Raw genomic sequence first — 27,489 nt, 5'->3', positions numbered from 1 at the left:
CTTTTTGTATTTTTAGTAGAGATGGGTTTTTGCCATGTTGGCCAGACCTGCATCCAACTCCTGACCTCAGGTGATCCACCTGCCTCAGCCTCCCAAAGTGCTGGGATTACAGGCATGAGCCACCACACCTGGCCAGAAACTATTAGATGAAGCAAAATTAATAAATCTGACAGCTTGAAATAAGCATAATGGCCGGGCGCCTGCAATCCCAGCACTTTGGGAGGCTGAAGCTGGCGGATCACTTGACTCAGTTTGAGACCAGCTTGGCCAACATGGTGAGACCCTGTCTCTACTAAAAGTACAAATATTAGCCAGGTGTGCTGGCGGGCGCTTGTAATCCCAGCTACTCAGGAGGGAGGCTGAGGTGGGAGAATTGCTTCAATCTGGGAGGCGGAGGTTGCAGTAAGCTGAGATCATGTCTCTGCACTACAGCCTGGGCAACAGAATGAGACTACGTCTCAAAAGAAAAAAAAAAAAAGCGGGGCATGGTGGCTCACGCCTGCACTTTGGGAGGTCAAGGTGGGCGGATCACCTGAGGTCAGCAGTTCAAGACCAGTCTGGCCAACTATGGCAATACTAATAACACAAAAATTATCTGGGTGTGGTAGTGGGCATCTGTAATCCCAGCTACTTGGGAAGCTGAGGAGAATCACTTGAGCCTGGGAGGCAGAGGTTGCAGTGAGCCACGACTGTGCCACTGCACTCCAGCCTGGGCAACAAGAATGAAATTGTCTCAAAAGAAATAAGAAATAAGCATAATGAACATCTTCAAAAGATAAGGAAGGATAATGTTAAGGCAGGAAGAAGCAATTGGAAATAGCAGGTTTGAAAAATGTTAATAGTTGAAATCCATACATGAATAGCAGAATGGTTACAGCCAAAATGAAATGAGGAGCAACGGGCTCAAGAGTGAGGATTCACTGAAAAGACATCAGGAAGGGATAAAGAAAACAGGGTAGAAAAGAAATGAACCAACTGTTTGTGACATACACAGTGGATGGGTAACTCAGCAGCTTTCTCAACCCCCTTCGTCCTTAACCATCTCCACACCAGAGACTGAAAAAGCTTTATACATACTATACTTCCTTTCCCAGACTCTCATGCAATTAGAGCTGGCCATGGGATACAGTTCTGGCCAATGAGATGTAAGCAGGAGAGTTCTGGGGGCTTGTGGGCAAGATTTGTTGTTTTCTATTAGAAGGGAACAGAAATGCTTTCCTGGTGTCATCCCTTTTTTCTTGCCTTGGACATGGATGTTCTTTCTGGAGTTGTGACAGCTGCCTTGTGAGCATGAGTCAGGAGACAGTAATTTGATTAAAAGCCAACATGCTCTGCCTGTAGGTTCTGCCTCCCACTCGCTGTCACCGGCTCCCTGCAGCTGGGCTTCCATCATCTCTTGCTCATGGAAAAAGCTCTGGCCCAGGTCACCAGTGAAAATCTGGTGAAATCCAGTGGATTTTGTAGTCCCCATCTCACTTGATCACTCATATGACACAGCTGACTAGTCCTTTCTTCTTCTTTTTTTTTTTTTTTGAGACAGTCTCATTCTGTCACCCAGGCTGGAGTGCAGTGGCATGATCTCGGCTGATTACAACCTCTGCCTTCCGGGTTCAAGGGATTCTCTTGCCTCAGCCTCCCAAGTAGCTGGAATTACAGGTGTCTGCCACCACACCTGGGTAATTTTTGTATTTTTAGTAGAGATGGGGTTTCACCATGTTGGCAAGGCTGGTCTCAAAATCCAGACCTCAGGTGATCCACTTGCCTTGGCCTCCCGAAGTGCTGGGATTACAGGTGTGAGTCACTGCACCTGGCCTGACCAGTCCCTTCTTGCAACTGCTGCCCTTGTTTTCTGTGCTGGTTTTCCTCTTGCCTTCTTCTTCACATGCTCCTCCTGCTGCACCTCTTCTTTATGCCCCTGTTCTCTTGGACCTATCCTAGACTTTTTTCTCTCCTTCCTGAGTCCTGAATGGGGCCTGATAATTTGCATTTCTAAGAAGTACCCAGGTGCAATAGGTGTCTTTGCTAGGGCTGCCTGAACAAAGTGCCACAAAGCTGGTGGCTGACACAGCAGAAACGTGCTGTCTCAACAGTTCTAGTGGCCTCATCTTCACATATTACATCTGCAATGACTCTTTTCCAAATAAAGTCACAATCTGAGGTGATGGGAGTTAGGACTTCAGTATATGAATTTTGGGGTTGGGGTGGGGGTGGGGGACATAATTCACCTACAACATGAAGTGATGCTGATGGTCCTTTAAAACACTAATCTGGTCAGCTCACGCCTGTAGTCCCAGCTACTTGGGAGGCTGAGGTGGGAGGATCACCAGAACCTGAGCCTCCCTGAACCTGAGTCTGGAAGTTGAGGCTGTGGTGAGCCATGATCCCGCCACTGCCATCCAACCTGGGTGACAGAGTGAGACCCTGTTTCTAAAAAAACCCACACCAAACAAACAAAAACATCACTAATCTAATCCTATTCTCTTTTAAAGCTTTTCAGTGGCTCCTCCTTGCCTTTAGGGTAAATCCAAGTTAGCTTGGTATGGAAGGCGCATCAACAAGTGGTCCCTGCCATTTAGCCATTTGCCCTGTCACCACTTGGCTCATACTGCTTAGGGTGTTTCTCTGCCTAGAATGTCATCACCACCCTACTTTGAATCCTTTCGTGCTTGGCCACTGTGTCACTGAGTATCTGTTATCAGTGCTCATCACTCATGCCTGTGTCCTAGCACAGGATTTCACACAGTTAGTGCTCAATAAATTTTTGGTGAATGACTGTATGAATACAATTATTTTAAGACTCTTAAATTTTTTTCTTAAGTGCCAATTATAAAATAAAGTCACTTTCTAGTTGGACCAGGCGTCTATATTTCGTAAATTTGGCTTCCGCTCTGCCCCCTGGTGGTGGCCCAACGCCTAGGAACACTAACGAACTATTTATGGTATTTCCGGAAACCGAGGGGGTGGTGCATCAGCGTCATTTACATATCCACAATGCATTGGACACAGAACACGGTTTGCTTTAAAACCAGTAGATTCTCCCTTTTTTTTTTTTTAAAAAAAATCCTGTTTTCCATTACCCTAAAAATGAGGCTCCCTTACCACAATTGTTTGAGATAAAAACAGAAGTCACTAGCTCCTTTGGGTTAATAGTAACCATTGCTAATGTAGTAGTGACCATCACCCGAGGACTGTGTGCTTCGATCACAATATATACTCTGGTTTCTCTTCAGATCGTATAAATCTTTCGCCTTTTACTAAAGATTTCCGTGGAGAGAAACAGTTCTGAGTTTTAGTCTAATTTTTTGGGGCCCTGTTTTTGCGGGGCTGATTAAATGTGTTCTAAAATTAGTACAAGTCTTTCAATCTGCTGTTTTAAGATTGCAGTTAGTATTTGTGGCTTAGCATTCACTTGTGTTATTTAGCCACCATGCCATGCCAATTTCGGTGTTTTTAAAAGAGGTGGGCATTTGCCACACTGGGGAGGCTGGTATCCAGTGCCATGTCTCAGTGTTCCGCCCACCTTGGTTACTCAAAGTGCTGGGATTATTGGAGTGAACCACCGCGCTTGGGCAGGGTTTAGTATTTTTCCTTTTTTTTTTCTCCTGACACAGTCTTGCTCCAGGTTGGAGTGCGGTGCAACCTCGCTTACTGCAACCTCCGCCTCCGGGTTCAAGCGATTCTCTTGCCTTCAGCCTCCCGAGTAGCGCGTGCCCCTACGCCGATCTAACTTTTGTATTTTTAGTAGAGATGGGGTTTCACCACATTGGCCAGGATGGTCTCGATCTCTTGGCCTTGTGATCCGCCTGCCTCGGCCTCCCAAAGTGCTGGGATTACAGACATGCGCCACCACGCCCAGCGATTTGGTATTTAGTGTTTGTTTGTTTATTTATTTTTTAAGATGGGGTTTCACCATGATGGCCAGGCTGGTCTTGAACGCCTGACTTCAGGTGATCCACCCATCTCGGCCTCCCAAAGTGCTAGGATTACAGGCGTGAGCCACTGCTCCCGGCCTAGTGTTTTTTAAAAAAAATTACAGGGTCTTGCTGTGTCACTCAGGCTGGAAGGGAGTGGCATATCATGGCTCACTGCAGCTTTAAACTCCTGGCCTCAAGTAATCCACCCACTTCAGGCTCCCTTGAGCTACTGCTTTCAGCCAGATTTTAGCTATCATCTCTATCTATCTATCATCTATCTATCTATCTATCTATCTATCTATCTATCTATCTATATCGTCTATGCATATCTATCTATTTATTGAGATGGAGTTTCCCTCTTGTTGCCCAGGCTGGAGTGCAATGGTGCAATCTCGGCTCACTGAAACCTTTGCCTCTGGGGTTCAAGTGATTCTCCTGCTTTAGCCTCCGGAGTAGCTGAGATTACAGGCATGCGCCACCACACCTGGCTAATTTTGTATTTTTAGTAAGAGACAAGGTTTCTCCATGTTGGTCAGGCTGTTCTCAAACTCTCGACCTTAGGTGATTCGCGCGCCTCAGCCTCCCAAAGTGTTGGGATTACAGGCGTGAGCCACCGTGCCCGGCCCCAGATTTAGTTTAGTTTTTTTCTTTTTTTTTTTTGAGACAGTGTCTCACTTTGCAGTCCAGGCTGGGGTGCAGTGGTGCAATCTTGGCTGACCGAAACCTCTACCTCCTGGGTTCAAGCGATTCCCCTGCCTCAGCCTCCCGAGTAGCTGGGACTACTGGGGTGCGCCACCACGCCCAGTTAATTTTTGTATGTTTAGTAGAGACGGGGTTTCACCATGTTGGCCAGGATGGTCTCTATCTCTTCGTGATCTGCCTCCCTTGGCCTCCCAAAGTGTTGGGATTACAGGCATGAGCCACAGCCCCCCGCCTTTTTTTTTTTTTAATTTAGCCCAGCGGTTCCTAGACTTTTTGGATTTCCCAATTATTAGAATTTCCAAAAAAATTCTGGGGTACTATTTTTAAAAACTATCATTATGCAAAAGAAAACATTTCTAGACTAAAAACTAAAAACAATGAAAAAAGAAAAAGAAAAAAAGACTAAAAATAAAAAATGACTTGATCTCAACCTAAAGGACAGGATACCCAGCCTGGCGTGGTGGCTCACACCTGTAATCCCAGCACTTTGGGAGGCCAAGGCGGTTGGATCACTTGAGGTCAGGAGTTCAAGACCAGCCTGGCCAACATGGTGAAACCCCGTCTCTACTAAAAATACAAAAATTAGCTGGGTGTGGTGACTACAGCCGAATAGCCTGTAGTCTCAGCTACTCGGGAGGCTGAGGCAGGAGAATCGCTTGAACCTGGGAGGTGGAGGTTGCAGTGAGCTGAGATAGCGCCATTGCACTCCAGTCTGGGCGACAGAGCAAGACTGTCTCAAAAAAAAAAAAAAAAAGAGGAAATCCATTTAGCTTTAAAGAAAACATAACTAGACTTTGTTAGTTTTGCTCTCCTCTGTAGGTACAAAAAGAGGAAAGCCGAGGCTCAAAATAAGTTTGGGAAAGAGGAACTGCCTTAGACCAACAATGTCAGGCTGGTGATGCCCTCTTGTGGCATTCTGGAAAATTACTGCTATCTGACTTCATTTCCTCTGACTTGGAGGGACTATTCCCTCACAATACCTTAGTCACTGATTCATGCATGCCAAACATTGTCCTAACAGTTTAGAGTCAGGTGGAGGACCAACAATTAATAAACACAATAAATAAGGTAATGCTATGGAAAAAATAGCAAAGTAAGGTGGGAGGGGAGGTGGTGAGTATAGAGAGTGGTAGTGTGCACTGCAATTTAAAAAAGAGTAGGCTGGGTGTGGTGGCTCATGCCTGTAATCCCAGCACTTTGGGAGGCTGAGGCGAATGGATAATTTGAGGTCAGGAGTTCAAGACCAGCTTGGCCAACATGGTGAAACCCCATCTCTGCTAAAAATACAAAAATTAGCTGGGTGTGATTGCAGGAGCCTTGTAATCCCAGCTACTTGGGAGGCTGAGGCAGGAGAATTGCTTGAGCCTGGGAGGTGGTGGGTGCCAGTGAGCTGAGATGGCACCACTGCACTCCAGCCTGGGTGACAGAGTGACACTTGATCTAAAAAAAAAAAAGGAAAAGAAAAAAGACAGGGAGAGGGAGAAAAGCAGAATAATGTTGACAAGAGATGATAGTGGCTCAGCCCAGAGCAATAGTGGTAGTGAGATATGGTTAGATTCTGCTTGTATTTGGAAGATAGAGCCAACAGACAGAATAGCTATGGATGCTAAAGACAGACATCAAGGAGCACTCCACTATTTTGTTTCATTTTATAGGAAGAATGAGTTGACATGAGTTGAACTGGGGAAAGTGGCATGGGATTAGGAGTTCAGTTTTAGACACGATGAGGTAGAAATATGTAGCTGGAAACAGAAAGGTAGGAGTCATTGGCCTATAATGGTATTTAAAGTTCTGAGACAGGATGAAATCACCAGGGTGCAAAAGACTCCGGACCAGGAGCCCTGCTTCACTCCAACTGGAATGAGACTGGACTGAAGAGAAGAAATCTTCAAAAGAAAAGACAAGACTGTGCACACTCAGGCCAGGCACAGTGGCTCATGCCTATAATCCTAGCACTCTGGGAGGCCAAGGCAGGAGGATCACTTGAGGCCAGGAATTGGAGACCAGCCTGGACAACAAAAAAGAAAAAGATAATTAGCCGAGTGTGGTGGTGGTGCACATCTACTCCGGAGCCTGAGACATGAGAATTGCTTGAGCCTGGGAAGCAGATGTTGCAGTGAGCTGAGATCGCACCCCTGCACTCCACTCTGAGGAACAGAGTGAGACCCTGTCTCAAAACAAAAAAAAAGAAAAGAAAAGAAAAGAAAAGAAAAGAAAATAAAAGAAAGAGACTATGAACACTCTAGCCCCTCCTAGAAGAACCTACCTTTTTCCAGGAATCCTCCACCTATCTGCCCTAAGACCCCTTAAGATTCCCCCTTTACATAGCCCTTCCCCCTGGGAGAAGGTGCTTTGAGCATGAATTCCCCTTCTCCATTCCTATTATGCAGCATTTTCTTCTTGGTCACTTTGCAAGCTGGGGACCTCCGGCTAGCAATGCCCCACCCAGGCCTCGCTCTCCAGGCTACCTGCTGCATGGTCTCTACTTGCTGCAGGAGATGACCCACCCACTCAGCCCACTTGGCAGAGTCTAGCTTATGCATCGGTTCTGGTCCAACAAGCCCAAGAAGAATGAGGATGCATTGACAACTGAAGAGTGAGCAAGCAAGGTAAGGAGTTTTTTTTTAGACAGAGTCTTGCTCTGTTGCCCAGGCTGGAATGTATGGCACAATCTTGGCTCACTACAATCTCCACCTCCCAGGTTCAAGCAATTCTCTTGGCTCAGCTTCCTGAGTAGCTGGGACTACAGGTGCCCACCACTACACCCAGCTAATTTTTGTATTTGTAGTAGAGACAGGGTTTCACTATATTAGCCAGGTTGGTCTCGAACTCCTGACCTCGTAATCTGCCCGCCTCAGCCTCCCAAAGTGCTGGGATTACAGGCATGAGCCACCGCGCCCAATTTTTGTGTTTTTAGTAGAGATGGGATTTCACCATGTTGGTCAGGCTGGACTCGAACTCCTGACCTCGTGATCTGCCTGTCTTGGCCTCCCAAAGTGCTGGGATTATAATTGTGAGCCACTGCAAGGTGGCAAGTTGGGAAGTTTTATTGTGTGACAAAACAGCTTTCGGTGGCCATGGAGAGTGGTTCCCCTACCTGAAAGTAGGCAAGTCTTCCTAATATGGCTGAGTCCAGGGCTTCTATGGGCTCAGAATGGCGGAAGGGCAGCCCATAGGTAGTATTGGAAAAGGCAACATTCAGTTGGTTAAAAGGCATTATTCAGAAAGAATTAATCAGGAAAGGGCAGGCAAACAGAAACACAAGTTCTGATTGTGGGTTCCATCCAGGACCAGCAGTCCAAAGCACTCCCTTTAATGTCTCTAACAGCAGGAGAAAAACCAGGTGGGTAGGGTGTTCTGGGGGAAAGGGTGCATATGCCATCAGGGAGTGGAGGTGAGGCCCTCTATTCAGGCTATGCCCTTGAACCTTCCAGGGTGTTGGTGGCCCTTCCCTCTGGACCTCAATTTTTTTCTTTTTTGAGATGGAGTCTCACTCTGTCACCCAGGCTGGAGTGCAGTAGTGTGATCTTGGCTCACTGCAACCTCCGCCTTCTGGGTTCAAGCAATTTTTCTGCCTCAGCCTCCCAAATAGCTGGGACTACAGGTGCTCACCACCATGCCTGGCTAATTTTTGTATTTTTGGTAGGGACAGGGTTTCACCATATTGGCCAGGCTGGTCTCGAACTCCTGACCTTGTGATCTGCCCACCTTGGCCTCCCAAAGTGATGGGAGCCACCGTGCTTGGTCTGGTTTTGAGATGGGGTCTTGCTTTGTTGTCCATGCTGGCTTCCAACTCCTGGGCTCAGGAGATCCTCTTGCTTCAGCCTGCAGAGTAGCTAGGATTACAGGTGCAAGTCACTGTCCTAAACTTGAACTTGCTTTTTTTTTTTTGAGATGGAGTTTCGCTCTTGTTGCCCAGGCTGAAGTGCAATGGTGCGATCTCAGTTCACCCAAACCTCTGCCTCCCCGGTTCAAGCAATTCTGCCTCAGGGTTCCCGAGTAGCCGGGATTACGGGCAGGTGCCACCAAGCCCGGCTAATTTTGTATGTTTAGTAGAGACCGCGTTTCTCCATGTTGGTCAGGCTGGTCTCAAACTCCTGATCTCAGATGATCCGCCCGCCTTGGCCTCCCAAAGTGCTGGGATTACAGTCGTGAGCCACCGTGCCCAGTGGACCTGCTTTTTAACTTCAGGAGCAGAGGTACCACAACCTATCATCATAGCTCTCATTTGACCCCCCTTCCCCTCCACACACACAAAGAACAGACAGATATCAAGGCTGTTTATTGACAGCGGCTATCCCTCTGCCCTTCTAGGGTGCCTAATACCCAGTCTCCCCACTGGAGACGAGTGAAGTGGCTCTGAGCTTGATTCCAGGCACCTTCCTCCTGCCAGCTTTCCCTGTCGCACAGCCTTGGCCTTCCTGGTTTGCCACAGGGGCTGTTACTCATTTGATTCCACATCCTCCTTCTGGAATTGTGTAATGTAGGCCATGTGAGCCGAATCACGAGAGCCACAGAAGGTGTTCATGCTGTAGCAGCTGCCAAGCTGGCGCAGGGCTGCAGGCAGGAAAGGCGGGCATGAGGCGGTGCTGGCTGAGCTTATGCCCGGCTTCCCTCGCCCCCGGCTTCCCTCGTCCCACACTCACCTCTGGTAACATTGACTTTGTTGGCCGCCAAGATGTCTGCCTGAATGCTGTCTATTTTCATGTACAAGTCCTCAGCGTTGCTCTGAGGACAGAAGCAAGGGGGACCCAGCTGGGGTGCCAGGGCAGTCTGGACTCAGAGTTGGGCTTGGCAGAGGGATATTGCAGGTGGGGGCCGGGCTGGCAGCCTGACCGAATGGGCAGGTAACGGAACAGGAAGATGGCAGGTGCAGGAGCCTAGGCTAGGGCAGTCCCTCCTGCAGCTGGTGGCCAGCTTCACTCTGCATGTGGCGCGCACCAGAATGGGGACGGTGTGGAGGAGCACCACACTGTCCGAGCCGCCGACTGCTCATTGCGGCGGGCCGGAGAGGGAGCACTTACCAGGAAGAGCTGGTAGAGTTCCTCCCCCATGCACCTGCGCACGTGCTCCGCCACCATGGGGAACATCTGCACGAAGCACTGCGCCACGCGGGCGGGGCGGCGTGACTGCCGGGCGGCGGGGCTGTGGGTGCCGCCGCCCTTCCCACCCCCTCGCCCGCCGCCGCGCGCACCTCTAGCGTGAGGCTGGCCAGTCGCTGGCTGTTGCTGTGGTCTGTGTTGCCCATTGCGGCCATTAGGCCGTGCACTACGCGCAGGTACAGCAGCTCCTCGGCGATGCTTATGTCGTTGCGCACCAGGACCCTGAGCCAGGGGTTCGGGCTGCGACGATGCCTTGGGGGCTCACCCTACGCACCCCGCGCCCACCCGGCGCACAGCGTCCGGAGCTCTCCCGGGGCCCGCGGGCAGCGCCAAGCCAGGCTTGCTGCAGCACCCACTACCCCCTGCCTGCTTACCCGATGGCCTTGGCGGCCGCGGCCTGCTGCAAAAACGTCGGCAGGCTGGGGGTGAGCTGGAGAATCGAGGGTTCTGAGGAAGGTGCGTCCGTGAGGCAGGAGGCCCCCCTCCCGTGGCCCAGGTAGCCCCATCAGAGCAGGTCCCTACCATTGAGGATCTTGGCCTGCAGTTTGGAGGTCTCCTTGACCGATGGTATCAGCAGCGCCACGAGGCCCTTAAGCAGCGCCTGGCGCACGTCGTAACCAACAAGGTCCTTGATCAGCTCGATGGCTGGGGAAGGGCAGAGGTGATGGAGAGAGGCCCCAGGCCCCTCTGCCACCGAGATAGCAAAGAGCCCGGTGAACCAAGTCGCCACACATCACTCTGTCCTCCTCCCGACCTTTTACTGCCCGGCACTGTGTAGGGCGTCAGGGACCTGGGAAGGCGACACCTCGGTTGAAGAGCAGGAGGAGGGGGCTTAGTGGAACACCTCAGTTGAAGCGGGAGGAGGAAGGGTTGGATGGTGAGCCCAAGCGTCCAGGTGGCCTAGGATGTCAGTGCTGGAGGCTGAGAGGCCCCAGAGACCTGAGCATTCGCCTTGGAGGAATCCGGGTTTCATGGAGGAGGGAAGGGCTGGGTCTTCATAGGAAGGCAAGATGGAGAAAAACAAGGGGTGAGAGGGAGAGGGAGCAAGTGGGTGAGGGACTTATGGCAGGAAATGAGAAAGGGAAAGCAAGGTAGGCGGGAGTTTAGAGAAGCTCTCCTCCTAACCATCATCAAGCCCTTTCCACCAGGCAGGGTGCCAGGCTTTCCATGGAGCCCTCTCTACCAGGCAGGGTGCCAGGCTTTCCATGGAGCCCTCTCCACCAGGCAGGGTGCCAGGCTTTCCATGGAGCCCTCTCCACCAGGCAGGGTGCCAGGCTTTCCCATGGAGCCCTCTCCACCAGGCAGGGTGCCAGGCTTTCCATCCAGCATCCGTGGAAGCTCACCAGAACCTGATGAGATGTGCTTCCCCATTTTACCTTTGCTGAAATTAGGCACAGAGAGGTAAATACTTTGCCTAAGTTAAACACAGCTAGGAAATGGTGGAAGCAGAAGGAGGGAAAGATTTGTTTAGGAAGGAGAAGGGGACTGGAATTTATCCAGGGGATTTCCTGCAGGGCTTTGCTATAAATACTTTACACTCAGTCATTCATTCAGTCCAGCATTCACTCAGCCTTTTGGCACAACTGCATGAGAAGGCCTATGTGCCAGGTGCAGCATTGGGTGTTGAGGATACAGAGTAGATTCATTCTTTCAACCAAGTCTCCTTAAGCACCAACAAACAGGCTGTAATAATATGGTGACAGGTGCTGTGGAAGGGGCCAGTGGTCAGGCTGTGGGAGCACCAGAGAAAATGGGCAAGGAGTGAATATTTTTGTAAAGAAGAGAAAGGAACCACAGATCTAGAGGGGGCAGGAGGAGATGCTAAGGCAATGGCAAACCTAGGTAAATGCTACTTTTAAAATTTTTTGTTTTTTGAGACAGTTTCACTCTTGTCACGCAGGCTGCGGTGCAATGGCTCACTGCAACCTCTGCCTCCTGGGTTCAAGTGATTCTCCTGCCTCAGCCTCTGGAGTAGTGGGGACTACAGGTAAGTGCCACCACGCCTGGCTGATTTTTGTATTTTAGAGATAGGGTTTTACCATGTTGGCCAGGTTGGTCTTGAACCCCTGACCTCAGATGATCCATATGCTATGGCCTCCAAAAGTGCCAGGATTGCAGGCATGAAGCACCATGCCTGGCCTCTTTTTAAATTTAAATTTTATTTTTTTTCTGAAATGAGGTCTTACTATGTTGTCAAGGCTGGTCTTGAACTCCTGGGCACAAGCGCTCCTTCTATCTTTGCCTCCCCAAGTGCTGGGATTACAGGTGTGAGTCATTGTGCGCCCAGCACTGCTACTCTGAACACGTGCTAGCTACATGGAAGACAGGACTTGGACATGGCTCTCCCCAGCTTAGTAGTCAAGTGCCTATCTTTCTCTTTACTGGTAAGAGAGGTTTAGGGGAAGTTCTTGTTCCCGAGCTTAGCTCATTTGCATCCCAGAATGCAATGTAGATACAAGAACTATTACCAGGGTTGTCTGTTTAAATAATAATATTTAAACTTTTTTTCCTTGTCAGGAGATTTCATCCAGTGAGAACATGTTTAGGACATTTTCTACAGTAGAAAAAAAGCTTCTGTCAGTGGATCCAAAAGCACCATAAGTGTAGGGACACCAGCCAATATCTGGGAAGCCAGGCACGAGCACAGTGGGGCATGCTCTGGTTTCTCTTCATAACGAATAAATCTTTCGCCTTTTACTAAAAATTTCCGTGGAGAGAAGCAATTATGAGTTTGCAATTTAATTTTTTGATGTCCTGCTTAGGCAGGGCTCATTATCTAGTTTGCTAAAGAAAGATGTTTGGGTACAATACTTTGTGATCTTAATACTTTGAGAGATTGACGTGTGTTGCTAGTGCCAGCTCTTTAGGGAGCTAAGGTGGCTTACGACAGGAGTACTTGAACTTAGGAAGCTGAGGCTGTGCTGAAAGAATGTGTCACTACATTCCAGCCTGGGCAGCATGCAGCAAAACCCTATCTCATCCTTTTTTGTGTTTTTTTGAGATGGGGCCTCACTCTACCACGCAGGTTGTAGTGGAGTGGCATGGTTGCATCTCACTGCAACCTTTGCCTACCACGCTCAAGGAATCCTCCCACCTCAGCCTCATGAGCCTGGTTAATTTTTTGTACTTTTTGTAGAGACGGGGTTACAGGCGTAAGCTAGTGTGCCTGGCCTATTGTCACTTTTTTGTTTTTTTAGCTTCCTGTTTCCTAAAGATGTTTACAAGATTGTTTCTTTTTTTAAAAAGGAAAATCCAATAATTTGGCTGAAGTCTTTGTGAAGTTTTCTAGTCTACTAGTTCCAATTTATTATGATGCCTTTGTGTGCATGGTTATCTTTTTTTTTTTTTTGAGATGGAGTTTCACTCTTGTTGCTCAGGCTGGACTGTGAAGGTGGGATCTCGGCTCACTGCAACCTCTGCCTCCTGGGTTCAAGTGATACTCCTGCCTCAGCCTCCCGAGTAGCTGGGATTACATGTATGCACCACCATGCTCAGCTAATTTTGCATTTTTGGTAGAGATGGGTTTTCTCACATGGTTATCATACTTTGGGCTGTTCTTGTATTTGAAATATTAAGTGCAGGAAAAACTTAAGAGCTAGGATGATGATACTTTCTTCCAGAGATAATTTTCATTTGTTTCTATCAGCTACCTGGGGGAACAAAAAATTCTGGACTACCTTTGTCCACGCTCAGCTAATTTTTGTATTTTTTAGTAGAGATGGGGTTTCATTATGTTGGCCAAGCTGGTCATGAACTCCCGACCTCAAGTGATCCACCTGCCTTGACCACCCAAAGTGCTGAGATTATAGGCGTGAGCCACCATGCCTGGCCTGTTTTGCCTTTTGACGCTGCTAATTGCTTCAGGATCAGCAAATGGCCTCAGCTTTGAGGGCTGGCTTCCCTTCCTGGGTTCTCACCTCCCCCTCGATTTTGGTATGGTAATTCCTCCTTGTACTGCTCTCCAATGCTATTAAGAAGATTACATTTTTTTGGGTAGATATTTTAGTAGTTCCAGCAGTGAGATTTGTTGAAATTGCCCAGCCCACCATGATCAGAAAGGGAAGTCTTCTTTATCCAACTATTGCTATTCATTCTTCTAGGCTCAGCTGAGAAATTAACTTTCAGGAAGCTGCCCCTGGCCTGTTCTCCTCTGCCTTCATCCTTCACTCAGGAGTAGATGTCCTATGTCTCTGACCCGTAACACGATTTTCTTGCTATGGAATACCAGTACCATCCAGTAAATGGTCTCCTCACTAGTGTGCACTCCAGTGAATACATCCGACACATCTCACCTCTGTTTACCCAGAGCCTCAAACCATTCCATGTACACAATGCATGTTCCATACTTCTTGTTGAAAAGACCTAATTGGATTCTGCATTTCAGCAGGCTAAAGACCACTTGGGTCATGGCAGCCTAGGACCACGCTTAGAAACCACCAGCCTGGTGGTGGAAGACCCCAGAGGAGGCTCTGCACTGGCCACTGTGGCCCTCATTCACACAGCTACAGAACGAACCTTTCCACTCTGAATCTTCCACAGGCTGGAGAGCCAGAACTGCTGCAGCTCGCTCCCTGTATACCCCATGGCCAAGTTTTTTTTTTTTTTTTCTAATTCTCCTGCCTCAGCCTCCCGAGTAGCTGGGATTATAGGCACCCACCACCACGCCTGGCTAATTTTTTTGTATTTTTAGTAGAGACAGGGTTTCACCATGTTGGCCAGGCTGGTCTCAAATTCCTGATCTCAGGTATTCCGCCTGCCTTGGCCTCCCAAAGTGCTGGGATTACAGGTATGAGCCACCGCATCCAGCCCCATGGCCAACTTTGAGAGTGCTTTGAAGTCAGGACCTTATACTTTTTGGCCGTCCCAAAACTGGGCACCACTCTATGGATGCTCATATCGTACAAGCCAGACACAACAGAAAGGGGAAGAGTATGGCCCTTCCCACACAGGGCACCCGGCGAGATCATCAGTGAAGGGGACTGCATGGATTTACAGAGCACACAGGATGGGTCTCCATGAGAGACTCCTTCAGCTCTTGCAAACTTTACTTGTTTAACTCCAAACAGACATGTGCTGCCTAAAAAAGGAACATGTGCTGGCGATTTCTAACTTTGTGAGAAAACTGTCATTGATTTCCAACAAAGCAAGTGGCCTGGGAAGGCAGAGGCAGCAGCCACATCCTGTGTGCTGCAGGCTGCATCCTCAGCTCTCCTGGGTGCTGCTGAAAACACCGGCAGGAGGATGGGGAGATGACTTCTCCACTCCGGGGCTCAGAGTGCCCTACGGCAGGAAGGAGAGGGTTTTGGCTGTGTGTCAGTCTAAGGAAAGGCATGGAAAGGCTACTAATAGAGAACCAGGGTACCTCTTCGAAATTGCCCTTGTGCCAGACCCTGGGGCCTCTTCTCCATCAGCCCCAGCCTCCAGAGCCTTCAGGCACACTAGAGTGGGCCTGGTCCTGAAGCCCTACAAAGCACATTCTGGTTTTCCCTATTACAGAATTAAAGAATCACTTCAAGGTGGAAGATCTTCTGAGACATCCTGTGCTATCCCTTCCAGTACTTATTCGCTTTCTGGGCCAGATCCTTTCCTCTGAGGACCTTCCTGATTCAGAAAGAGTGGCTTCATTCAGAAACACTTCTTATAATCAACCAGCCACTACCCTGGGCTGCCTCTTTCTTCCAGGTCTTCCAGGGTAGCCCTCGCAATCTCATCTGCCCACCCCTTGCAGCCTCCGGTTGCCCAGATGTGGTCCTGTTTTGGAGTCAAAGGCCCAGCAACATTGTGGAGGGAAAGGGACCAGCACTGGGAAGGTGCAAAGCACTTGAGCTTCCCTGGCTTCCCCCAGACACTCTCTGATCTGGACAAAATGGCAGGCTGGACATCTCTGGCTGCTTGGCAGCAGTAGCCTGCACTGGCTGGTACCCGAAACCCCCAAGTCGTTCTCACTTGTTCTGCTATTTGGTTTCTTCCCTTTTCTTGAATTGCCACAGCTCATTTTTTTGGAGCTAAGTGGTCTGGTCCCTCCTTGCATCTGATGATACTTGGCTTTGTTGCCTGTAGCACGTCCCTCATTGGTAGTTGGGCTCTTCCCAGGCACAAGCTAGCAGCATGTAATGCCAGGACATCCTGGGAAAATGTCTGCCTGTGCCCAAGAGCTCCTCCTGCAGCAGACCATGACTTGGTGGACATTCAGGGTAGAAATGAATGGGTGAAAAAAATATGCATATGTGTGTATATGTGTATATATATACACATACACATATATACATACATACACGCACATATACATACATGTATACATATATGTATAGATATATATACACATATATATATTTTGAGACGGAGTCTTGCTATGTTGCCAGGCTGGAGTGCAGTGGTACTACCTCGGCTCACTGCAGTCTCTGCCACCTGGGTTCAAGTGATTCTCCTGCCTCCGCCTCCTGAGTAGCAGAGACTACAGGTGCGCACCACCATGCCCGACTGATTTTTTGTATTTTTATTAGAGATGGGGTTTCACCATGTTGGCCAGGATGGTCTTAATCTCCTGACCTCGTGATCTGCCTGCCTAAGCCTCCCAAAGTGCTAGGATTACAGGTGTGAGTCACTGCGCCTGGCCTGGGTGAAATATTTTTATGAAATTTTTCTGACCACAAATAGCATTTTCTGTCCATGTAGAACCAAATACTCCAGGAGACAAATGTCTAGCTCTGACTATTCACGTTATACTAAATGCTTAATCTCTTGCTAATTACGTATTTGTAACACTTGGAGCTACTTGGAAAAATGAAGATTTATTCACTGAATCATTTTTGACTGAGTTTAAAACTTCACAGCTGTCACTGTTTATACCCAAAGGGAAAGTACTGGTCTCTGCCCAAATGTCTTCAAAGGAACCACAGCCAGTTACAACTCTTCATATATCATACTAGTTACTACCGAGAGCAATTCGTTCAGAAAGCAAAGGACAACAAAAGAATACTCAGTTTTGCCTAAAGCCCGTGGTGCTGATAACACCCAAATGACCTAAAGTTGAGCAATCACTGATTTATTCATTGATTCATTCATTTCTTCAGCAAAATTCACATTGAGCATCTTGTCTGTGCCAGGCCTCTGTGCTAGGGCCATGAAGAGGACTAAGATCTAATCACTGGCCTTAGGGACATCACAGCTGAGTGGGGGACACCAATAAGGAAAGTGGCATTTCTGATGTGGTGTTAACAAGGGCCATGGGAACACAGAGGAAGCCAGGCTGGCTGATGGACTTGAGATGATAGGGGATGGAGAATCAGGAGAAGGATTCCTTGGAAAAGGTGATGCTTGAATTGGCAAAACCATGGGGAGAAGGGAGAGGCTGGAATGTAGAATGTGGCAAGTGCCATGTCGCACTGTGGCCAGGCAAGGGAGATCTGGCTGGGAAATAGGGATGCCGGGTCATGCATCAGAGCTAAGCCTGTGGAGGCAGGCCAGCCCCAGCTTCTGAAGGGCTTTGCATGTGCCAACAACCCGATACAGCAGGCATTTTTCTCATCTTTCATTTCAGAGAAAACAAAGGCTCAAAAAAGATGAGTAGCTCGCCCAGGATCAGATAGCTAATATGAATTGTTCTGATTCCAGGCCGGGATTACTCATGCCTGTAATCCCAGCACTTTGGGAAGCCGAGGTGGGTAGATCACAAGGTCAGGAGTCCAAGACTAGCCTGGCCAAGATAGTGAAACCCCATCTCTACTAAAAATGCAAAAATTAGCCGGGCCCAGTGGCAGGCACCTGTAATCCCCACTACTTGGGAGGCCGAGGCAGGAGAATTGCTTGAACCTTGGTGGCAGAGGTTGCAGTGAGCTGAGATCGCACCACTGCACTCCAATCTGGGTGACACTGAGTGAGACACTGTCTCAAGAAAAAAAAATAGTTCTGATCTCGAAGCCCATATTCTTCAACGCTCATCTCTACTGCCTCCACTCTGGTGGCCGACTAGGAAATGGACTGTGGTGAGTGCCACACTGGAGAGATGGAGATTGGTGAGGCCAGTGCAGGTGGGCAGTATGAAGACCTGAATTACAGTGGTGGAGACAGAATGGAGAAGAGGGAACGGATTTGAATATTGAGGAGTTGGAATTGACTGGTCTTGTTAGAAGTTGGTTGAAGGTGGGAAGCAATGACAATTACCAATATTTCTAGCCTGGGCAGCTGGATACTTTTCATTGAGATTGGGACCTTGGAGAAGAAAAGCTTTGGAACTGGAATATCAGAAGTCCACTGGTGACATCCGAGGGGAGGTGTTTAGAGGGCAAATGGACACATGGGTCTGGAGCTTGCGAGAATGGTCTGAGCTTGCGAGAGGTCAGTCAGCCACGCTGTCCTCTACATAAAATGGGGAAAATAATAGTGCCCGCCTCCTTGGCTTGTGGTAAGGGGAAAATCAGTAAAGATCAAGGGCAGTACCCAGCACAGAGTCAGCACTCTGTAAAGGTTAGCAACTATTGTTTCTATCATCATAGGTGGTAATTAAAGTCATGGGAGCAGATGAGGTACCACAGACAGCAAAGAAGGAGAAGAGGACCTGGGGCTGAATGCTGAAAAAAAACATTGACACCTAGGGGACTGGCAGAGGAAGGGGAATGTACATAAGACCGAAGCAGTTTCTAGAGCCATAGGAGGAAGCCTGGAGAGCATGGGTTTGGGAAGGATGAGAGTATCGTCAAGGAGGAGGTATCATCAGGAGGTTTGAATGTTGGAGAGTTCAGGCCCTATGAAGCTGAGGGCATGCTCTGTGGGGCCCATGCTCATGCATTTGACAAACAGGAATCGAGAATGCTAGGTGCAGCGCTGGTGCTGACAAAACAGCAGTAAATGAAACAGATGCAGCTGGGTACAGTGGCTCATGCCTGTAATCCCAGCACTTTGAAGGGCTGAGGCCAGGAGTTCAAGACCAGCCTGGCCAACATGGTGAAACCCTCGCTACTAAAAATACAAAAATCAGCCAGGTGTGATGGTGAGTGCTTGTAATCCCAGCTATTCAGGAGGCTGAGTCAGGAGAATCACTTAAACCCCGGAAGTGGAGGTTGCAGTGAGCCGAGATCATGCCATTGCACTCCAGCCTGGGTAACAAGAGCAAAAACTCCGTCTCAAAAAAAAAAAAAAAAAAAAAAAGTGTCATAGTTGAAGTGCTCATATACTTTTGGGAAAGTAATACATCTTTTAAAATAGCAGGTTTTTATGTGAAAGTCTCCCTCAGCGTCAGAGCCTTCTGGCTGCTGTTCAATGAAGTTGTACAGGACAGGTGGCCTCTTATATAGCCGGAAAGGCCAAAACTACTGCCCATGTCAGCTGAGAAGTACAAAGCAGAACCAGGCGCAGTGACTCAGGCCTGTAATCCCAGCACTTTGGGAGCCTTAGGCAGGTGGATCACTTGAGCTCAGGAGTTTGAGACCAGCCTGGCCAACATGGTGAAACCCCATCTCTACTAAAAATACAAAAATTAGCCGGGTGTGGTGGTGTATGCCTGTGGTCCCAGCTACTCGGGAGGCTGAGGCAGGGAAATCGCTTGAACTCAAGAGGTTGAGGTTGCAGTGAGCTGAGATTCACATCATGGCACTCCAGCCTGAGCAACAGAGTGAGACTCCATCTGAAAAAAAAAAAAAAAAAAAAAAAAAAAAAAAAAAGAGGTGGAGCCTCACTCCCCTTGAATGTGAGCTGGACTTAGTGACTGACTTCTAATTAATAAAGTAAAGCAGAAGTGACAGTGTTCAAGTTCTTACATGGTCTTCTTCCTTGGTCTCTGTCTCTCAGATCACTTGCTCTGGGAAAAGCCAGCTATGCTGTGAGGCCACTGAGGCAGCCCTATGGAGAGGGTAACATGGGCAACTGAGGCCTTTTGCCAGTAACCCAACTATCACTGGAAGCGGCTCTTCCAGGCCCAGTCAAGCCTTCAGACGACTGCAGTCTCAGCTGACATCCTGACTGCAACCTCAGGAGAGACCCTGAGCCAAAACCACTCAGTTAAGCTGTTCCCAGGTTCTTGACCCATAAAAATGGCGTGAGATAATATATTGTTACTGTTTTTAGCTACAAAGTTTCGGGGGTAATTTGTTATATAGCAATAGGCCATTGATGCAGATAGACTGATTTTAACAATTTTTGTGGATTTATGTGGTTTGAATATGATGGCTTTCATTTTTTCTTCACAGCAGCTGTGCAAGCTCTCTGTAGTGGCAGTGGCAGGGAGTTGGGCAGGAAGAGGGGATCTGGAGAGGGAACCTGCTGGAAGTCACCATGCTGCATGGCCTAGACTTCCATCCTTAAGAAAAGGGCATGGGGAGAGGGTGGAGCAGGGAAAGGGAGGCAAAGGGGCCAGCCATGGGCAGAAGGCAGGTGCTGAGGGGCTGAGGAATCTGAAGTCCTCAGGAGCTCTGAAGTTCTGGCTTCTCCCAGCTCACTTAGGCCCTACCAATATAACCAATATGAACTGCTCTAAACTTTACACATGTTTAAAGAAAAGTGTTTTTTTTTTGAGATGGAATTTTGCTCTTATTGCCCAGGTAGGAGGTGCAATGGCGCAATCTCTGCTCACTGCAACCTCCGCCTCCTGGGTTCAAGCGATTCTCCTACCTCAGCCTCCTGGGTAGCTGGGATTACAGGCATGCACCACCATGCCTGGCTAATTTTGCATTTTTTTTTTTTTAAGTTGAGATGAGGCTTCTCTATGTTGGTCAGGCTGGTCTTGAACTCCCGACCTCAGGTGATCCACCCACCTCAGCCTGCCAAAGTACTGGGATTACAGGTGTGAGCCACTTCGCCTGGCCAAGAAAAGGTGTTTTTACTTAATTGGTAATTTGGTGAATTGGCCACTCAGCAAACTTGTCACTTGGCCAGTTGGTTTTTGGCAAGTGTGCTTTTGGCAAATTAATGTACAGAGAATTTGTCTGCCTCTTTTTTTTTTTTTTTTTTTTTTTTGAGACAGAGTTTCACTCTTGTTGCCCCCAGGCTGGAGTGCAATGGCGTGATATCTGCTCACTGCAACCTCCACCTCCTGGGTTCAAGTGATTCTCTTGCCTCAGCCTCCCGAGTAGCTGGGATTACAGGCATGCAACACCATACCCAGCTAATTTTGTATTTTTAGTAGAGACAAGGTTTCTCCATGTTGGTAAAGCTGGTCTCAAACTCCCAACCTCATGTGATCCAACTGCCTCGGCCCCCCAAAGTGCTGGAATTATAGGTGTTAGCCACCACACCTGGCCTGGTCTGCTTCTAATTAAGTCATACACAGTAATTTTTATGTTCTTAGGTAATACTTTTTTAGAACATTGAGACAGTTGGCAGGTGCAGTGGGACTGTGCCAGGACTCTTGGGTAATAATTTATTTGTAGGCTAGGTGTAGTGGCTCATGCCTGCAACCCCAGCATTTTGGGAGGCTGAGGCAGTCAGATCGCCTGAGGTCAAGAGATTGAGACCAGCCTGGCCAACATGTTGAAACCCTGCCTCTACTAAAAATACAAAAATTAGTCGGGTGTGGTGGTGCACATCTGTAGTCCCAGCTACTAGGGAGGCTGAGGCAGAAATGTTGCTTGAACCCAGGAGGCAGAGGATGCAATGATCCGAGATCGCACCACTGCATTCCAGCAGAGTGAGGCTTCATCTTAAAAAAAAAATTATCTGTAAAAGGAGTACTAATACATTGACACACACACACTTCAAATTTCCAACAGAATTCATTAATTTCTTCTTCAGAAATACTTCTATAACTTTCAAATTTCTCTTCTCTAGGAAGGGAGACCAATAAGTAACTCCTTCTACGGCTTAGACTGCCAGTCCTGATACCACTCATTCCTGGGAAAGCAATCCTCCCCAGGTGGAAACTGCATTTTCTACTTCAAAGCTAAGATAAATGGAGGTGAGTTCCAGGTATGACCACTTTGGAGAAGTCCTTCCTTCATTTTGATTTTGCTTTCTCAGGTTAAATAGGATAATCTTTAAAAGAACTTCTAAAAATCAAATTCTGTGATTTAAAAAAAACCCAAAAACATAAGAAATTAGTGGATGTAGGAGTCAGTCTCCTTTGCCTGTTTTTTTTTTCTTTTTTCTTTTTGAGATGGAGTCTGCCCAGACTGGAGTACAGTAGTGTGATCTTGGCTCACCACAACCTCTGCCTCCTGGGTTGGAGCAATTATCCTGCCTCAGCCTCCCGAGTAGCTAGGATCACAGGTGTGTGCCACCACACCCACCAAATTTTTGTATTTTTAGTAGAGACGGGGTTTCGCCATGTTGGCCAGGCTGGTCTTGAACTCCTGATCTCAGGTGATCCACCCAGCTTGGCCTCCTAGAGTGCTGGGATTACAGGCGTGAGTCACTGCCCTGGCTGCCTGGTTATTTTTACTTCAAAGTGAAGAACATGCCAATAACAGACAATCAGAACCTCCTGTGGCAGGGGAACCAGGCAGCAGGGTGTTCCCATGGCATTGAACACAATGCTCCTTCGCCACCCCTCCCTTGAGAAAAGGGAGGAAATGAAAGAGAGAGAAGCCTATCTCACTTGCACAGACATAAAGCTATCACCACGTATGTCCCTCAGGTCTGACATATCCCACTGTAGTGGTTTTAAAACTTAGCCACAGGATGGGTGTGGTGACTCTTGCCTGTAATCCCAGCACTTTTGGAGGCCAAGGCAGAAGGATTGCTTGAGCCCAGGAGTTAGAGACCAGCCTGGGCAACATGACAAAATACCCTCTCTACAAAAAATACAAAAATTAGCTGGGCATGGTGGTGCATGCCTGTAGTCCCAGCTATTTAGGAGATTGAGGTGGGAGGATCACCTGAGCCCAGGAAGTTGAGGCTGCAGTGTGCTGTGATCATGCCACTGCACTCCAGCCTGGGTGACAGAGTGAGACTTTGTCTCAAAAACAAAACAAAACAAAACTTGGCCAAAAAAAAAAAAAATATTTGACTCTCTGTTCGTAGAGGAGTGGGATCTATGTGCTTCTCTTGAGTCAGGGCAGGAGGCGATGCTTTGTCACTTAGGAAGCAAGGTCAAAAAAGGCCATGCAGTGCTTTGGTCCAGAATGTTGGAGAAGCTCAGCTACCTGCTCTTGGAACCGAGCCACCAAGCTGTTAGAAGCCAGAGCTACATGGAGAGACCATGCGTAGGTGCTGCAGTTGACGGTCTCAGCGGAGTCCTACCTTCATGCTCTGAAAGACTCCAGCTCCCTAGGCCAGGTAAGATGGCTCATGCCTATAATCACTTCTTTGGGAAGCTGAGGCAGCAGGATCGCTTGAGCCCAGGAGTTCAAGAGCAGCCTGGGTAACACAGTGAGACCTCGTTTCTAAATAAATAAATACAATAAAAAGACTAGCTCCCTTGCTCTACCCTATGCCAGGAGTAGGGTGAAGCACTTGGCTCAGGTGCAAATTAGTACTATTTTGATGGAATCTTATTAAAAACTTAACTTTTTTTTTTTTTTTGAGATGGAGTCTCGCGCTGTTGTCCAAGCTGGAGTGCAGTGGCATGATCTCTACTCACTGCAACCTCCACCTCCTGGGTTCAAGCAACTCTCCTGCCTCGGCCTCCCAAATATCAGGGATTATAGGCATGCACTACCATGCCTAGCTAATTTTTGTACTTTTAGTAGAGATTGGGTTTTACCATGGTGGCCAGGCTGCTCTCAAACTCCTGACCTCAAGTGATCCACATGCCTTGCCCTCCCAAAGTGCTGGGATTACAGGTGTGAGCCACTGGCACCTGGCAAAACTCTAAAATTAATGCAAAAATATTCTTGATGAGCAGCATATCCAAATGTCAAGTGAAGATAGGAGACACTCTGGAGCCTGAGCAAAAGGAAAAGTCAGTGGTACTGGTCCTCAACAGCCCCACTCTAGACCAGCTGTGGCTCCCGGACCCCTTCACAGATGAGTCCCCAGACATTGTGGAGCAAAGATCATCTGTCTCCAGTGTGTCCTGTTCAAATTCCTGACCTACAGAATATGTGAGCATAATGTAATAGTGGTATTTGTTTGTTTGTTTGTTTTGTTTTGTTTTTTGAGATCAAGTCTCACTCTGTTGGGCAGGCTGGAGTATAGTGGCATGATCTTGGCTCACTGCAACCTCCACTTCATGAGTTTGAGTGATTCTCCTGCCTCAGCCTTCTGAGTAGCTGGGACTACAGGCATGCACCACCATGCCCAGCTCATTTTTGTATTTTTAGTAGAGACAGGGTTTCACCATGCTGACCAGGCTGGTCTTGAACTCCTGACCTTCTGATCCACCTGCCTTGGCCTCCCAAAGTGCTGGGATTATAGGTGTGAGCCACCACACTTGGCCAATAGTGGTAGTTTTATGGCACTACATTTGCAGTGGTTTGTTATAAGTAATAGGTAACTGGAAGACCCACCCTCAGCGCCAGAGGCCTTACCATCTCCTACCTTCTCCAAAAACCTTCACTTTTTCTCCTTCTATATACCCTCTTCCATGGCCCTAAGAACTCAAGAAGTAAAGAGTCACTGAAGACACATTCCCTTTCCTTAGATATTAGGACTATGGTTGGACATCTGGGCTGAAAAAACTAGGTACTTCAGATTTTATTCTCAATATGATGATTAACAGCACAAATCAGGGTACACACAATTCATTTGTCCCAATTCATTCATTCATTCAACAAACATTTAGGGGGATACCTTTTTCAGTGCTATGTATGCACTGACATACAATGGTAAATAAAAAAGATGTGGTCTCAGCTCTTCTGGAGCTGACTTTCTAGCAGATAATGCACAAGTAAACAAGTACACAGATGCGGTCCTTTCCCAAGGAGATAAGTCTCATGATGTGACATGATAGAGAGGGACTGAGGTGGGCGGTGGGAACGAGTGAGGAAGCTTTAGAAAGGGAGATCAGAGAAGGCTTCCTCTCAGAGGTGATGTCTGAGCTTACACTTAAAGTTTGAGAAAGGTCAATCCAAGGTCTGTGGGGAAGGGGAAGAGCCCTCCATGCGTTACAGGCCATGCAGGTGTCTAGGTTTTAGTCTGGATGCAATGGGAAGCTAAAGAGTGATAGTGTCTAATATATATATATTAGTGTCTAATATATATATATGTGTGTGTGCGCGCATTTAGTTTTTTGTTTTTTTTTCTAGTGTCTCTCTCTCTCTCTATATATATATATACATACACATACATATATATGTATGTGTATATATTTGTATATTCAGTCTCTGTCACCCAGGCTGGAGTGTAGTGGCATGATCTTGGCTCACTGCAATCTTCACCTCCTGGGTTCAAGCGATTCTTCTGACTCAGCCTCCCTAGTAGCTGGAATTCTAGGTGTGTGCCACCACGCCCAGCTAATTTTGTATTTTTTTTTTTGAGACGAAGTTTCGCTGTTGTTACCCAGACTGGAGTGCAATGGCATGATCTCGGCTCACCACAACCTCTGCCTTCTGGGTTCAAGCAATTCTCCTGCCTCAGCCTCCCAAGTAGCTGGGACTACAGGCGTGCACCACCATGCCCAGCTAATTTTTGTATTTTTAGTAGAGACGGGGTTTCACCTTGTTGACCAGGATGGTCTTGATCTCTTGACCTTGTGATCCACCCATCTAGGCCTCCCAAAGTGCTGGGATTATAGGCATGAGCCACCGCGCCCGGCCAATTTTTGTATTTTTAGTAGACACTGGGTTTCACTATGTTGGCCAGGCTGGTCTCCAGCTCTTGATCTCAAATGATCTACTCTCCTTGGCCTCCCAAAGTGCTGGGATTACAGGCAGGAGCCACTGTGTCTGACCATATTATTTTTAAGATGATCATTCTGGCTGCAACAAGAGAACGGATTACAGGGGGACAAAATGGAACCAGAAAGAAGGATGGCGGGTTAGACTAAGGTTAGACTAAGGTGATCACAGTGGGGGACAGGGACAGGGAAGGTAAGGAGAGATACAGCCTAGAGGACCTGGTAAGCAGGGGATGGAGTGGGTGGTGAGAGAATGAAGGAGTCTGGTATTAGTCCTCCACGTTTTGCTTGAGTGGTTGGGCTGGTGGTGGTCCCTGTTACTGAGATAGAGAAAACAGGAAGAGGGTCAGGCTTGGAGAAGAAAATCAAGAATTCTGTTTTGGCCATAAATTTGAGATGTCTGTTAAACATCCATATGGGAAACCACGTAGGGAAAAATTACACAGAGATGCAAAGGAAGAGGCTGAGCTAACGGTCTGGTAGAGAAGTAGGAGAAACAAGCAAAGGAGACTAAGGCAAAACCAGCAGGTGGAGGGAAACTCCTATCACAGAAGCCAACAAAGAAAGCGGGGGAGTGATCAGCTGGGTCAAAAGCAGCTGGGAGGTCAAGTAGAAGGAAATGGTAAAGAAATCAATAGCTGGGGGCCAACTTGGAGTCAAGGAGGGGTGTGCATCCCTAAATGCTATAATTTTACCTTTTTTTTGGTACATGTCTTTTAAATCTCTTTTAATCCATAGGTTCCCAAAGAGGGCCTCTTTTAAAAATGGAAGATAGAGAGCATATTTGCACGTCAATGTGGTCCAGCAGAGAAAAAGGGAGAGGCAAGCTACAGAAAGGAAGTCTTTGAGGGAATGTGCTTCAGAGAATAAGCAGAAGAGGGAGCCTGTGATAGGAACCGGGGACACCAGCTTAATGGGAAGGAGAGCAGAGGACGTGACTAACCTGACTCACTGGTCAGGCAGGTTGGTAGATGTGGTGGGGGAAGGTGGCATTCTCCATGAAAAAGGAGGTGAGGCCACCAACAGCTTCCTCCATCACTGATACCCACAGCAAGATAAACAATCACAGGCCCCTCAGCCCCTCTGCCTCCTGTTGTCAGTGGACACTGCCCTGAGGATGCCACTTTCCCTGTAGCTTTCTCAGGGGAAGGATGCCAATAACCTCATGCTTTGCCCTAGACACACACCACATGGGAGTGGAGTGGACACCCCCCGGCTTCTCCTTCCAAGACACTCACTTTTCTCCTTCCCAATGCAAACAGGCAAACACAAACAAAACTCCAGTGTCTCGCACAGTTCTCAGCACATCAAAGATATTCAGTAAATATTTGTTTAAAGAAACAAACCATCCCTGCCCTTTAGAGTCCCTGTCACCCACTAAACTCTTCTCCCCGCAGTCACTCAGGTTCGTCAGGTTCCTGCTTCTCCATGCTGACTGCTGCCAGCATCCTGGGGCTTCACTCTGGTTTTGCAATTTGGTATACTCGAATTCAAAGAAATTACTCTCTAATCCTCTTCGGTCATCCACTGTTGGGAGCACATTTAAGACCCATCGGAACTTTCCACCCCGCCTCGGGAGAAGTTTCAGTGGCAACTGAAGGCATGCAAATTTCATCTCTCCCTTAACTTCCCATCTATGCTGATCATGTGAAACAGTGCCCCTGAGTGGACAATCACTGCATATGCATTCTCTACATTTGGAATAATAGGAAGACTATTTTGAAGCGCCTGGTTAAAATAATAACAATAAAAAATTCATTCAACAGACATTTGTGTACGTGTGTGTGTGTGTGTGTGTGCGTGTCTGCTATTATCTGAAATTACCTTGGGGCATGTAGTTTCACTGTTATCACATGATCCTATAACAAACCAAAGGCAGTCAGAGTCATGTTCCCACTGCCTCTTCCACAGTGTTAGCTGTTACTGAATAAATGCAGAAGGATTCTAACTTAGGCTGCTATTGGAAGAAGCTGTTACAACTCTGGAGGACTTCATCAGCATAAGAGGTTTTTTTTTGGTCGGGTGCAGTGGCTTGCACTTGTGATCCCAGCACTTTGGGATGCAG

At 47.8% G+C, this 27,489-nt stretch overlaps 1 protein-coding gene, 1 long non-coding RNA gene and 2 other non-coding genes across 12 annotated transcripts in view; 3 read left to right on the top strand and 1 right to left on the bottom strand.

Annotated features, from left to right (window-relative positions):
* Positions 1-3,210: 3,210 nt before the first annotated feature.
* LOC118143305 (U5 spliceosomal RNA) lies at positions 3,211-3,326 on the top strand. The gene has a single exon (XR_004727533.1). It is a non-coding gene; the product is annotated as a U5 spliceosomal RNA (small nuclear RNA).
* Positions 3,327-8,879: 5,553 nt separating this feature from the next.
* Positions 8,880-27,489, bottom strand: part of ARMH1 (armadillo like helical domain containing 1) — a 53,637-nt gene continuing 35,027 nt past the window's right edge. For 7 of the 9 annotated variants that reach the window (XM_035251210.3, XM_035251214.3, XM_035251211.3 and 4 more), the window contains 6 exons: positions 10,241-10,363; positions 10,093-10,165; positions 9,811-9,940; positions 9,641-9,718; positions 9,263-9,344; positions 8,880-9,173 (listed from right to left, as the gene is read on the bottom strand). In XM_035251210.3, coding sequence (XP_035107101.1) covers positions 9,058-9,173; positions 9,263-9,344; positions 9,641-9,718; positions 9,811-9,940; positions 10,093-10,165; positions 10,241-10,363 — 602 coding nt within the window. In that variant the 3' untranslated portion in view covers positions 8,880-9,057. The remainder of the gene's footprint in view (positions 9,174-9,262; positions 9,345-9,640; positions 9,719-9,810; positions 9,941-10,092; positions 10,166-10,240; positions 10,364-27,489) is intronic. The other 2 variants (XR_013519993.1, XM_035251215.3) reach the window with 2 other exon arrangements.
* LOC118142922 (uncharacterized) lies at positions 11,435-27,182 on the top strand. The gene is made up of 5 exons (XR_004726819.3): positions 11,435-11,705; positions 19,505-19,713; positions 21,479-21,605; positions 26,163-26,387; positions 26,822-27,182. It is a non-coding gene; the product is annotated as an uncharacterized LOC118142922 (long non-coding RNA).
* Positions 12,372-12,488, top strand: LOC118143307 (U5 spliceosomal RNA). The gene has a single exon (XR_004727535.2). It is a non-coding gene; the product is annotated as a U5 spliceosomal RNA (small nuclear RNA).

Source organism: Callithrix jacchus, chromosome 7 (assembly GCF_049354715.1).
Source record: "Callithrix jacchus isolate 240 chromosome 7, calJac240_pri, whole genome shotgun sequence".
Taxonomy (NCBI): Eukaryota; Metazoa; Chordata; class Mammalia; order Primates; family Cebidae; genus Callithrix; species Callithrix jacchus.
This window is presented reverse-complemented; position numbering and strand designations above follow the sequence as displayed.